Below are 14,255 nucleotides of genomic sequence, written 5' to 3'. Positions count from 1 at the left end.
CGTAGCACAGGGAGTTTTAGTAATAGCAGCACTGACCACAGCTGCTATTGCAGTCGGATGGCAGTTCTTAGTTGCTGTGCTGGCCGCCCCCTAACAACTGCTGTACCATGCCGCCTGAGCCGAAACTGATCATTTGGACGGCAAGCAGGCGGCCCACTGTTCAGCGGCCCATCTGGCATTTGCCAGAACTGCCAGATGGCCAGTCCGGCCCTGGACTGAAGCATCGGCCTCCGAAGCAAAGGAGCACATAGTGGACTTTGAGACCTCCTTTTTATTAGGCACCATGTCCGGTTTGAAGAGGTCTTGTGGTGCCAAAACAGTGGGAAACCCCCCAAAAGTGACTATGTTGGAAACGACACCCCTTGAGGAATTCATTGTAGTTTTCATGGGGTGCGGCTTTTTGATAAAGTTTTTATTCTGTTTTTAAGTGGCGTGGTGACTAAAAAACAGCAATTTTTCTATGGATTTTTATTTTTATTTTACAGCGTTCACCGTGCGCTATAAATGACATATTCACTTTATTCTGCGGCCAGTTTTAAACCAAATTCACTGTGTTGGAGTGAAAATTCTTAAGTGTGCCAACCATCTTACCCTGGAGATGGCGATCCTGTGAGCTAACTCACCCCAAATTGTCACAGAGGGTTAACGTAGATATCACAATGAGTGTTACGTAATGAATCCATTCATGGTGGACTTGATTTTTTTTAGTATGTTGAGTTTGAATGTTCTTATGAAGGACTTTATACCAAATGGTGTGTAGTGGGCAACCCAAATGACCATCTATTGACTGTTTCCATCCGTATCCCCAAAAATTTGCAGCTCATATGTGATCCACTTCCAGTTTTTTTAAACTTGATATACTATAAGATGCAATCTGTACAAAATCTACAAGAAGAACGTTGCTAAACGTCGAAGAGCTCGGTGGACATCTTTATTTAGTCGGCTGTAAACGATAGAGTTTAACATTGGTGTAATGATCGTATAGAAAACAGATACCATTTTATCTGACACTTCTGAAGTTCTGGGCCTTGGGTTGCACATGAATAGACCTGGACCCAAAAAAATAATCATAATGTGGTGTGACACACACGTGAAGAAGACCTGGTACCTTGCAGAGTGGATCTAAACAGGCACAAAGATAATCTCCACATAAGAAAAAAGAGTAAGAGCTACATGAACGATGAGTAATATGGAGCCTCCAACCAACATGACAATGTTAATAACTGAGATATCACTGCAGGAAAATTGTAGCAATGACGGAGATCCACAGAAGAAGTGGTCAATGGTGGTGGGTCCACAGAACCTGAAATGGCTCAAAGTATAGATCAATGGAGGAGGTGATAGCACTAGTGACCCCAGAGACGCTGATCATCCTGATACAGGACACGGTGTTCATAGCCACATTGTAGTGTAAGGGGTTACATATAGCTACATATCGGTCATAGGCCATAAAAGCCAACACAATACATTCCGTTTCAGCCAACGAAAGGCAAAAATAGACCTAAAAAAGACATCCAACATATAAAAAGGTTCTCTTGGTAGTAACAATGTTCATTAGCATATTCGGAACAATGACTGATGAGTTGAGGTTGTCCAGGAAGGACAAAATGGTGAGAAAGAAATACATAGTTGTGTAGACGTCGGTCTACTCTCACAAATACTATGAGTAGGACGTTTCCCATCAATGTGGTAATATACACCATCAAGATCAAATAGTACAGTATGGCTCGTATACTTGGATTGGTCGACAGTCCTAGAAGAATGAAATGCTTGAAGGTTCTGTGGTTTCCAGTATCCATCTTCAGGAAGCCTCAGCGAGAAGAAGAATGTTCCACATTGCTTTACCCTTGATGAGTTCCTTGAAGGTGGTCCGCTAATTATATCGAGACTCCAACTGTATAATTTATGGGTCTTCTATGTAGGTTGCTACGAAGTAAGAGGTAACGTAATTAATGATGCTATCACCCTTTACACCACGCCTTTTCTTAAGCTGGCCATACACATTAGATAAAAGTTGGCGAAACTCACTGGTGGCTTCGGCGGGATCGGACGTCTGTCTAATGTGTATGGATAATAGAGGTCAGTGGGAAGAAGGATTTATACCGCTCTCCCCATTGAAAAAGATCTACACTCTTCTGAGTCGAGCGTGTGTGTTAATGGTGACGTTGGGAAGAATAGCTGTCGGACAAACTATGGTTCTTAGTGTAAGTGTACGGACTGCTTAAAAACACGACAATCTTTACCTTAATATCTAGGCCCAAAATTGGTCAAAGTTCTTTAATTTTTTTTGTCAAACCTCGTGTCTTTGGCGCTGTTTTTCAGATATTAACAAACCTTTTCTCGGTCCAACAACGATCTCGGTGAGGGAATATGGGTTTTGCATTCGTAGGTCATCGCCCTTTGTCGACAATCACAATGGCAATAGAGTACGTAGCATAAAAGCAGCCAGTATGGGGCTCATATAAAGGGTAACGGGGCAGCTCAGGCTAACGCTATACCTCAAGTAAAAGGGGTCACTAGATGTCACCTGTTTCTTAAACATGCGATAGAGACTGGCTGAAGTGAGGGCAACAAGTGTAATTTGCCAAATGATGGGTTATGATGGAAGAGGTCGATTTGAAAGGGCTATTCCCGTCTTAGACTTGTTAAAATATCCACAGGATATGCCATAAATGTCTGATAGATCTGGGACCCGCATCTATGTTGAGTACAGGGAACTTCGACCCTGTCCCGCCTCCGTATGCCACCGTACAAGGTCGATGGACCCAGCTCTATCGTGTGCATGGACCCTAAATAGAAACATTAGCTTTCTTCAAAAAGAATAGAAGGTTGTCACAGCCCCGCCTCCTCCTTCATCCCAAAGTAAAAATCACTGACACAATACAAATGAGATCACGCAAATTTTCATTTTTGCTCCAGTCATTTTTTTTAGACAGTCCCAAAGTCTTAAAGTGTATTCGCCATCATCTGGTTAATATCTGAGTTTATAAGTAGAGGCTCAGTCAAGACGCGGGGACTACTGATTATTTGTGACTTTTGTCATAGAAACAGGGGATCTGGGTCTTTTTAGAACATCATTTGTATCCAGGCCCAGGGGATACTCATGATACATTGATAGGTGACCAAAACACAGCCTACTTGGACCTTTGTCAGTCCTCAACCATCAACACCGACAGAAACATAGATATAATTACCCACAAGGATTTTGGGGTTCCTGCCTTGTTTTTGAGGTGTCACCTTTTTGGTTCACAAGCCGCAGGTCCTACCAGCCTCCTCATGGCTCTTTGAACATCTCTATTCCTCAGGCTATAAATTAATGGGTTTAACATTGGGGTGATGACCGTGTAGAACACCGCCACCATTTTGCCTCTATTTTCAGTTCCTTTTTGTTTCGGTTGAATGTACATGAACATCGCTGTCCCATAGAATAGGACCACCACCACTAGGTGGGACACACAAGTAGAAAAAGCTTTGTATTTTCCTGAGCGGATTCGGACTATGGAGGCAAAGATTTTAAAATAGGAAATCAAAATTAAACTAAGTGGGATGCAGAGCAGCACGGTACTCCCCACGAGCATTATAACGTTATTGACGGAGATATCGCTACAGGAGAGCTGCAGTAACAATGGGGCATCACAGAAGAAGTGGTTGATTACGTTAGGGCCACAGTAGGTTAAACGATATGTAAAATACATGTCCATGGATGAGATGGCACAACCGGTCAACCATGAGGCACTGATCATCCAGACGCACACCACACTGTTCATAATTGCATTGTACCGTAGGGGGTCACATATAGCCACAAATCGATCATAGGCCATAAAGGCGAGAAGAACGCATTCCGTTTCCCCAAATAAAAGGTAAAAATAAACCTGCAGGGCACAACCGGTGAATGAAATAGTCTTTTTCAACGCGAGGAAGTTCGCTAGCATCTTGGGCACGATGATGGATGTATAGCAGATGTCCAAGAATGATAAGCTGGACAGAAAATAATACATGGAATTGTGGAGGCATCGGTCTGTTCTTACGGCAACGATGAGAAAAAAATTACCCGCCAACGTGGACATGTAGATTATCAAGAAGACTTGAAAGAGTAAGATTTGTATTGAAGGGTCAGTCGAAAGTCCAATGAGAATGAACTCCGTTACCGTGCTGTAGTTCCCAGGATGCATGGTGAATATCGCTAAACTGGGGGGAAATAAGGAGATTTTTTAATTATATATTTAATAACATATCAGGCTCCAAACTAAGAGCTGCCATGTTTTACCACCACACACAATGCAGCTGGGGGGGGGGGGGGTGATGACACATTTTTAAGGGTGGTTTCCGTGCATTGAGAGGAGACTGACAAAATTCCCCATCAACACCAATCACTTTCTAGATTAGACATATTTACGTCACTGATAGCATTCACGTCATAGTCATGGTGGTCTAGCGTGGTATAGCAGCTAATACTTAATATATCTGGTATTCTACTGTAATAAAGTTTGACGCATGGTGGTCTTTAATGGTTATGGATTAATATTAATATCCATGGAGGTCTAGGGTGGTTAAGGGTTAACATCTAATATTTCTGGAGGTCTAGGGTGGTTAAGGGTTAACATCTAATATTTCTGGAGGTCTAGGGTGGTTAAGGGTTAACATCTAATATTTCTGGAGGTCTAGGGTGGTTAAGGGTTAACATCTAATATTTCTGGAGGTCTAGGGTGGTTAAGGGTTAACATCTAATATTTCTGGAGGTCTAGGGTGGTTAAGGGTTAACATCTAATATTTCTGGATGTCTAGGGTGGTTAAGGGTTAACATCTAATATTCCTGGAGGTCTATTGTGGTTAAGGGTTAACATCTAATATTTCTGGAGGTCTAGGGTGGTTAAGGGTTAACATCTAATATTTCTGGAGGTCTAGGGTGGTTAAGGGTTAACATCTAATATTCCTGGAGGTCTATTGTGGTTAAGGGTTAACATCTAATATTTCTGGAGGTCTAGGGTGGTTAAGGGTTAACATCTAATATTTCTGGAGGTCTAGGGTGGTTAAGGGTTAACATCTAATATTTCTGGAGGTCTAGGGTGGTTAAGGGTTAACATCTAATATTTCTGGAGGTCTAGGGTGGTTAAGGGTTAACATCTAATATTTCTGGAGGTCTAGGGTGGTTAAGGGTTAACATCTAATATTTCTGGAGGTCTAGGGTGGTTAAGGGTTAACATCTAATATTTCTGGAGGTCTAGGGTGGTTAAGGGTTAACATCTAATATTTCTGGAGGTCTAGGGTGGTTAAGGGTTAACATCTAATATTTCTGGAGGTCTAGGGTATTTAAGGGTTAACATCTAATATTTCTGGAGGTCTAGGGTGGTTTTGTGATTAATATCAAATAATTCTGATCTGACTTTACTTTTTGGTTATTTACACATCAGCAGACAATGTCACATGGCAAGAACAAGACTAAAATGACAATTCACCCTTCATTATAAAACATTTATTGAGAACATACGGTGACCACAAATTCATGACTGGTTAAGGCTGACCTTGAATGGCCGGAGGCACAGAGAACACCAATGGTGGGTGAGATCTGCCTATTCCTGGAATCCCACTGTTGGCATCTGCACCAACTTTCTTAACATGTCTCTGAGTGATATTCCTTTCCATATGGCGTGGATTTTTGGCCAGAGCTTCGTATCAAACTCAAGAATTAGACCATGGAGATTCTATGAATTATCTATGGACCATCTATGAACAATCTAAGGATCAATAATAGGCCAACTATGAACCATCTATTGGGATTCTATGGATTATCTATGGACCATCTATGAAGATTCGATGGATTGTCTATGGACCATCTATGAAGATTCGATGGATTGTCTATGGACCATTTATGAAGATTCTATGGATTGTCTATGGACCATTTATGAAGATTCTATGGATTGTCTATGGACCATTTATGGAGATTCTATGGATTGTCTATGCACCATCTATAGAGATTCTATGAATTGTCTACGGACCATGTTTGGAGATTCTATGTACCATCTATGGCGATTCTATGGATTGTCTACCATCTATGGAGATTATATGGATTGTCTATGGACCATCCATGGATATTCTATGGATTGTCTACCATCTATGGAGATTCTATGGATTGTCTACCATCTATGGAGATTATATGGATTGTCCATGGACCATCTGTGGGGATTCTATGGATTGTCCATGGACCATCAATGAGGATTCTATAGATTGTCCATGGACCATCTATGGGGATTCTATGGATTGTCCATGGACCATTTATGCAGATTCTATGGATTGTCTATGACCATTTTAAGTATTTTATCTGTTGAAGCTAAGGTAATCATTTTTCTAAATGTTAAGATTTGCACTTCCCTATAGAGCCTACTCTAAGGCACATGTCATAAAGTTACCTCCTCAGGTTTGTGAGCCATCCCATAGGCTGGGCCATCACCTCAAAACTTTATATACCAGGAATTGGAGCTGGCCATGATTAGTAAAGCCTACATTATTCACACATGTCATGGTTACCCATCTCGAGTCAATCCTATTATTTCCCATCTCTAGAGTTTCTTGTTTGTTTGAGTCTTGACTTTTTGACCTGAAACTTCTCACCCAGATTTCGTCTGACATTGTCCTACCTTGCCCTCTGGTAATGTGTTTGCCCAGCTTTTACGGATCTTCTGCCTGGAAACCTGACAGACTCCAGTGTACCGCACTGCTCGATTGTTACCAACTCCTACTTTACTCAATGCAGTTTTGTCCCTCCAATTTTTCTGTGAACTTGACCGCCATTGATGACTAGGCCAAGCAGCTTTTTTCCGGTTTTGCCACCAGCCACCATGTGCTCCAGTGATTCTTCCTTTGTCTCTAAATCCTATAAATTTTTCCATAGAAAAATATCCCTAGAGACTCATCTCTCACAAAATTCTAGGGGCCAACACATTACCATGATCTCAACCTAAATCATGTGAAAAAGGGTCCCATGGGTGGATTCAGCAATCTGGTAGGGTCTTTTCTACTGATATCTCTGGGACCTAGATCATTACAGCACAGAGGAGGAGGAAGAGGAGGAGGAGGAGGAGGAAGAGGAAGAGGAAGAGGAAGAGGAGGAGGAGGAAGAGGAAGAGGAAGAGGAGGAAGAGGAAGAGGAGGAGGAGGAAGAGGAAGAGGAGGAAGAGGAAGAGGAGGAAGAACATTAACCATCCAGGCCTTTAATGTATTGTTTTTGTGGGGACATCGGCTATTGTGGTTATTATTGAGGTTCGAGTTACCTGTATAAGATCTTGTGTGGGTGAAAAAATAGAAAACAATAGTTCTAAAACATGGCCTGGTAATGCTTATTTCAAGAGTCTTTTTGATAGGGAGGTTCTGCTGGTTATGGCTGCTCACGTATGGGATCAGTCAGCAGTCTTGACTTATACACAGCCTATAACTCAGTATATAAGAAACACAAAGTATATAAAGCACGAGACATCATCTAAGATAGATTATATACATATTTAGACCCCATGCACACGACCGTGCCCGTAATCACGGTTTGTGATTACGGGTAGGGCCGGCCATCGACAGCCGCCCGCATTTGCCGTGCTCCCATATAAAGTATGGAGCACGGTAGGTAAAAAGGACTTTTTATATCTTTTGTGGAGCCTTTCTACGACACGGATACCGGGAAGGTGTCCGTGTGCAATAGAAGTGAATGGGTCCGTAATTACGAACCATAATTCTGATCGAATTCTACGGTCGTGTCCATGGGGCCTTAGACAGCAAACATAAACTTGTGCTTAGAAAATATGAAATCTCCCAATATAGAGCAAAGCAGAAGACCTACGTGTAATATTAGATCAATATATTCATTAATTACTAATATACAGTCAAAGCAGATGGTCAGTGATGTCACATCCGACTCACAGGCTGAAACAGCTGGACAAGTCTACTTCAAGTACTACATCTACCTTAAAGGGACTGTCTGCTTTAGAAAATCTATTTTCAAATACCCTATAAGGAATAAGTTAAAGAAGTTGTACAGGATTTGAAAAACATGACTGGTTTCTTCCAAAAACAGCGCCACACCTATCTAAAGTTTGTATGTGGTATTGCAGATCAGGCCATTTCACATCAATGGAGTTAAGCCGATATACCAGACACAACCTATGGACAGATGGGGCGCTGTTTTTGGACGAAAGCAACCATGATTTTTTAATAGTGGGAAGTCTCTTATTCAGGAGCCTCATCTTTGTGAGGGTCTTCTTCTCTGGACGACCTGACATTACACAGGCAGACCTTTAATTTCAATGGGCATCATATAATACTTCATTTTACCTGTGGTAGCTCTGCAGGGAATTTGAACACTAGGTTTCTCCACAAATTACAGGTGTAGAGGACACCCTATAAACAGTATATTTCTCGGGGTCGATTCTACCAAAATGGGATTGTCAAAAGTGGACATATCCGTAAAAGCTGGCCATTCCAGGGTATATAATATCATATGTTCTATTTTTGATAGACCATATGGTAGAGTTAGGGTTACGTTACTCTAACCCTTGAAGATATGGGACTTATCTGGGCAACTAAAAAGGCAAAAAGGTCCATAAGATTAAAGCTCCAAACCCTTTCACATTGAATACGTCGAACAATTTTGGTGGCAACTCTTTCTCCGACGATTTAGCACAATTGATGAAGAGACCATCACTCAGGCTCTTATTACTTGTGTCTTGTAAGAGGGTGCCTAATGGATGTCCAGAGGGCCCGTAAAATATTCAACTGTGACCAATACCCATAAAAACCCAACAACCCAACTGCAACAGTAGAACAACCACTTCATCATTATAGGGACCACAGCTCCCTACACAAGGATTAGCTCCTAAGAAATGCCATTACTGACCATTACAGGAATCTCTACAAGGGTCCATTGGTTTCATCAGATGATGTGGTGGTTGTTCTTTATAGGGAAAACACAGTAAAAAAATGATCTTCCGATATGTTTTAGATCAACCTTTTTTGTATGTCGTGCCTAAAAAAAGAAAAAAAATCAATGAAGAAGTACTCCGTGTGCCATGCAAATATAAAAGTCATATATGACAAACGGTTACAACGTATGTGACTTAAAACAATTAATCAGTTAAACTTACATTTCAGTGTGACCCTTGTCCATGACTTTCTTTGCAAAGATAATCCATCTGTAGTGCAAACAAGGCTACTGAACACGAGCTAGAGGTGGTCGCATATAGGAGAGACCGGGGCTACCGAACACCAGCTAGGGGAAACTGCACACAGGAGAGACCGGGGCTACTGAACACCAGCTTGTGGGGTGCACATAGGAGAGCTAACAACTTTTTCTAACTTTTTCTTCTACAGAGTGGTTACTGAACGCCGTCCTTGTGGTGCTGATCATTAGCAGAGAGTAACACTTCATTATGCACTTGGCAACACTGATCACCAGGAGAGAGAGCGGTGCTGCATTGTGTGCTCGCCAAGTGTTCAGCAGCAACAAACACAATGAAGCACTGCTCTCTCTCCTCGTGATTAGCCCCGCCAAGTGCCTTATGAAGGGTTCGCTTTCTTTCACTATGTGCAGTGCCGCCAATCACATAATGGCTCTGGACACTAGAAGAGGGAAGTGTGCCAGCAACCCGTGCCCCGAATGCAGGCTGTGGCACCGGTGCCATAGGTTGCTGACACCTGTTTTAGATACATCTGGGAAAATCATATGGGTGAAGTCTGTGATCTTGTACCTTCTCTGGCTTTCAGAACAATCGGGTTATATGGAAGGATTTAACCCCTCTGGCACTGCTCACAGATTTCAGTGGTGATCCAAGGTCCCAAATTTTACCCGTGTGATCTTCTCACATGTAACTATGACCTATCAGAAGAGCATTTTACAGGATTTTCCTTTGAAGTACAGTCAAGTCATCATTCTCTTTGGAATATAAGCTCGAAAACTCTATGAGTTTTTGTTTCTTGTGTGAGGTTTTAAAAATTCATGTTTGGCCGTTGTGTGGGCCACCAAAAAAAAAATTTAAAAAATCGTAAATCAACTTACATGAAGAATACATTTAAGTCTCCTTTATGGGAAATTAGACAATTAATTGTGTAGGACAAACACATTCAGACTTTTTTCTTTCTCCTAATTGAGCGTCTTCTGGATGAGTTTCCACCACTGTTGTCTTCCTGTTGTCCTCACGTCTCTCCGCCGTAGTAGACAAGAATATAAGAATGGTATCAGTTTTCTCTCCAGTATAAGGTCTAATAAAGCCTTACTGAATATGGGCTAATTCCCAATATTCTCATTATTGGTGGAGCAGAACAGTTTTTGCACATCTGAGAATTAATTACTGGTGGTTCCAAAATTCTAGGTCATTACGTCTTGTAGAGCTCGAGAGGATTTGTTTTTATACTTAATGATTCATTTAAAAAAATGAGATGGGAGGAAATATTATATGTATTTTATAAAAAATTTAATAGACCATCAATGGAAATGTTCTAAAGATGACCTCTACCAGTGGGCCAACATTTGGGAGGGGGAGGGATAAAGTTGTAGCGCCCATGGCGGCAGGCCGTCGGGATTACTCACCCCCGACAGCCGCACCCATAGATCAGTGAGCGCTGGGCCGCATCTCCTCCGCAGGGGACGCCAGCGCTCACTTCCGCTCCATTCGGCTGCCATCTGAAGTACCATCTGTGCCTAGCCACTGCGACTCTCTGGACTATTCAGGTACCCTTGTCCTGGACTTTGTATTATTGGGTACTCTGTTGCTTGGCCAGCTTCCTCCCGCTACGGCGGTGCGGCCTGGTGGGTCCACATACGCACACATCGTGACTGTATGCTCAGGCCATGGACCCCGCTGGTCAACCCAAGACCTTGACGACATCACAAGCCATGCAAGCGGATCTGCGAGACCTCCGGTCATGACAGGATCAACTCATTTTGGCAGTGAACGCCATTGCACATCGGCTGGATGAGCAAGCTGCAATCTCCACAGCTCCTGTTCCTGTTACCCGAGCTGTTCCTCCTGCTACACCTCCTGTCAGTACCAGTACTGATCCCGATTCTCGCTGCCACTACCGCCTCGTTACGACAGAGATGCAATTACCTGCAGGGGATTCCTGAACCAGTGCCAGATCCACTTCACGTTACATGCCAGAGCGTTCCCTTCTGATGGCGCAAGGATCGCTTTCATCATCTCTTTCCTTACAGGCAAGGCCCTAGCATAGGCGAATCCTATCTGGGAATGTCAGCGACCAGAGACCCGTGACTTCCAGGGGTTCCTACAGACATTTCGCACAGTGTTTGAGGAGCCTGGATGAGTCTCGTCAGCAGCTGCCTCCTTTCTGATTCTTCGCCAGAGAGACATCTCCGTGGGCGAGTACGCCATTCAGTTCCGCACCCTGGCGGCAGAGCTGTCCTGGAACAACGAGGCCTTGGTAGCTACATTCTGGCAGGGACTGTCTTCCAAAATCAAAGACGAACTTGACGCTCGTGATCTGCCATCTACCCTGGATGAACTCGTTCTGCTTGTCACCCGGCTCAACATGAGGCTCCGGAAACGATCCAAAGAGGTTTGCCGGGAGACAGAGTACCCTAAACTGGCCTCCACTGTTCAGCAATCTCTGTTGCCCTCACCCGTTGTCCCACCTGAGGATCCTATGCAGGTGGACCAGCTCAAATTATCCGTCCAGGAGAAACAAACACAGACATACTTCGGGACTTTATTGCGGCCTTGAAGGCCATGTTGTGCGTCTGTGCCCTCACAAGCCAAAAAAACTACAATGCCTAGGATTGGTTTGGGAGACAACCCTAGGCAATACAGCGATGAATAAAAAAACTCTCCTCAAAACAATCCATCCCCTGCGAGAGGTTGCACCGGGTCTCTGCCTATCTGGACTCTGGATCCGCAGCTAATTTCATCCAGAGAGACCTAGTGGATCCTCTCCAATTGCCCAGAGTTCCTCTGTAGACGTCTTTGGCAGTTGCCTCAGTGAATGGTCTTCCTCTCCCTGATCCTGTCGTATCTGTGACCAAACCGCTAAAGCTCTGGGTTAGAGCCCTTCATTCGGAGCTAATTTCTTTACCCGTCCTGCCCAAAGCCGTCAACGCTGTGCTGCTGGGCCTACCTTGGCTTGGACTAAATGACCCAGTTCTGGACTGGAATTCCCGTGAGGTTCTCCAGTGGGGCCCCAAGTGTCTCAACCGCTGTCTGGGGCAGGTCCATCCGGCCCAGCTTCCTCTACCCCAGTTGTTGGCAGGATTGCCTCGCCACTACTCACAGTTTGCGGATGTCTTCAGCAAGAAGGAGACCGAGACGCTACCCCCACGCAGGGCGTATGACTGCCCTATTGAACTGGTTCCTGATGCGTCTCTTCCCTGTGGAAGAGTATACACTCTCTCTTTGCCAGAGACTCAGACTATATCTGCCTATATCAAGGAAAATTTGTAGAGGGGTTTTATACAAAAATCCTCCTCCCCGGCCAGGGCTGGGTTCTTCTTTGTCAAAAATTAAGACGGATCTCTTCGACCTTGCATCGACTACCGGGGCCTCAATCAAATCACAGTCAAGAACAGATATCCGTTGCCGCTAATTTCCGAACTGTTTGACCGCATACGAGGAGCCAAGATTTTTTCCAAGCTAGACCTGCGTGGGGCTTACAACTTAATCCAGATCCGCCGGGGTGACGAATGGAATATGGTATTCAACACCCGCAGCGGGCACTATGAATACCTGGTGATGCCCTTTGGTCTGTGTAACGCTCCCGCGGTCTTCCAAGAGTTCGTCAATGACATCTTCTGAGATCTCCTCTATGTCTGTGTTGTGGTCTATCTCGATTACATCTTGATTTTTTTCTTCAGATCCGACGACTCATCAGGGACATGTCCGTCAAGTTCTGCTGCGATTAAGGGAGAATCGCCTGTATGCCAAGCTGGAGAAGTGCGTGTTTGAGAGAAATGCTCTACCCTACCTGGGCTATATCATCTCGGAACAGGGCCTCAAGAAGGATGCTGAGAAGGTAAAGTCCGTGCTGGAATGGCCACGCCCTCAAGGCTTAAGGTAAATAGATTGTTTTTTGGGATTCGACAACTTCTACCAGCAGTTCATCCCAAACTTTTCTTCACTGACAGCTCCCATCTCTACCCTCACCAAAAAGGTGTACGCCAAGGTGTGGACTCCAGAGGCAGAATCAGCATTTAATAGCCTTAAGAGTGCCTTCATGTCAGCCTCAACCCTCCATCATCCTGATGTATCTCGACAGTTTTCGTTGGAGGTGGACGCCTCCTCTGTTGGTGCACTTTTGTTCCAGAGAGGTCCCAAAGGGAAGGCAGTGGTATGCGGCTATTATTCTAAACTTTTTTCTTCCGTAGAGCGCAATTACTTGTTTGGGGATCGGGAGTTACTGGCCATTAAATTGTCTCTGGAGGAGTGGAGATATCTACTAGAGGGTGCAGCTCACCCCATCCTGATAGTTACCGATCACAAGAACCTCACTTATCTCAAGTCGGCCCAGCGGCTGAACCCCCGTCAAGCCAGGGGGTCACTGTTCTTTGCCCAGTTCCAGTTTGAGCTCCACTACCGCCCTGCTGCCAAAAATGTGTGGGGCGATGCCTTGTCCAGGTCGTCTGAGACAAAGGACACCATGGAATCTCTGCAAAATATCATTAATCCATCCTGCATTATGTCTGTATATCCTCTGCAAGTTAGAGACATCCCTCCGGGGAGGACATTTGTGCGCCTGGCAGACAGAAGGAGAATTCTTCGCTGGGGACAAAGCACCAAACTGGCAGGGCACGCGGGTGACTGTAAGACCTCCATTTTTTGATCTTGCACTCCTCCCACTCTGCCCTGGGTGATTTTAATTAGTTGGTTTAGTCCCAGTTCTGGTTGCATGTGCAGCGTAGGTTCCCACCTCATAGAGGTCGCTTTATTGTGGCAGGTGGGCTTACACAATTTGATCAAAATGTGCGCTAAGAACCTCCCTATTGTAAGTAGATTTAGCAGTAATGCATATTTATTTATATTTAGTGGCTTAGGTGGCATTAGTGTGCAGAGTGTGGTCCCCATTTTCTTGTGTGCTGTATAAATTTGCAGTCACAGGCGTTCTTGCACCTGTATACATGTTTTTTTCATTTTGTTGGAATGTGCTGTTCAAACGTTTATGTTGCCCGTAAAACCCGAGATCTGATTGCCCGTCATTTCTGGTGGCCCACGCTACCCAAAGACATCGTCGACTTTGTCTCGTCCTGCACGATATGCTCTGCTAACAAGGTT

General features: G+C 44.1%; 1 protein-coding gene across 1 annotated transcript; it reads right to left on the bottom strand.

Annotated features, from left to right (window-relative positions):
• Positions 1-3,233: 3,233 nt before the first annotated feature.
• Positions 3,234-4,172, bottom strand: LOC142684111 (olfactory receptor 2D3-like). The gene has a single exon (XM_075847506.1). It carries the CDS (start codon positions 4,170-4,172, stop codon positions 3,234-3,236), a length of 939 nt encoding a protein of 312 aa, XP_075703621.1.
• Positions 4,173-14,255: the final 10,083 nt, after the last annotated feature.

Source organism: Rhinoderma darwinii, assembly GCF_050947455.1.
Source record: "Rhinoderma darwinii isolate aRhiDar2 chromosome 4 unlocalized genomic scaffold, aRhiDar2.hap1 SUPER_4_unloc_8, whole genome shotgun sequence".
Taxonomy (NCBI): Eukaryota; Metazoa; Chordata; class Amphibia; order Anura; family Rhinodermatidae; genus Rhinoderma; species Rhinoderma darwinii.
Note: the sequence above shows the minus strand (reverse complement) of the source record. Positions and strands in the feature narration are given on the sequence as shown.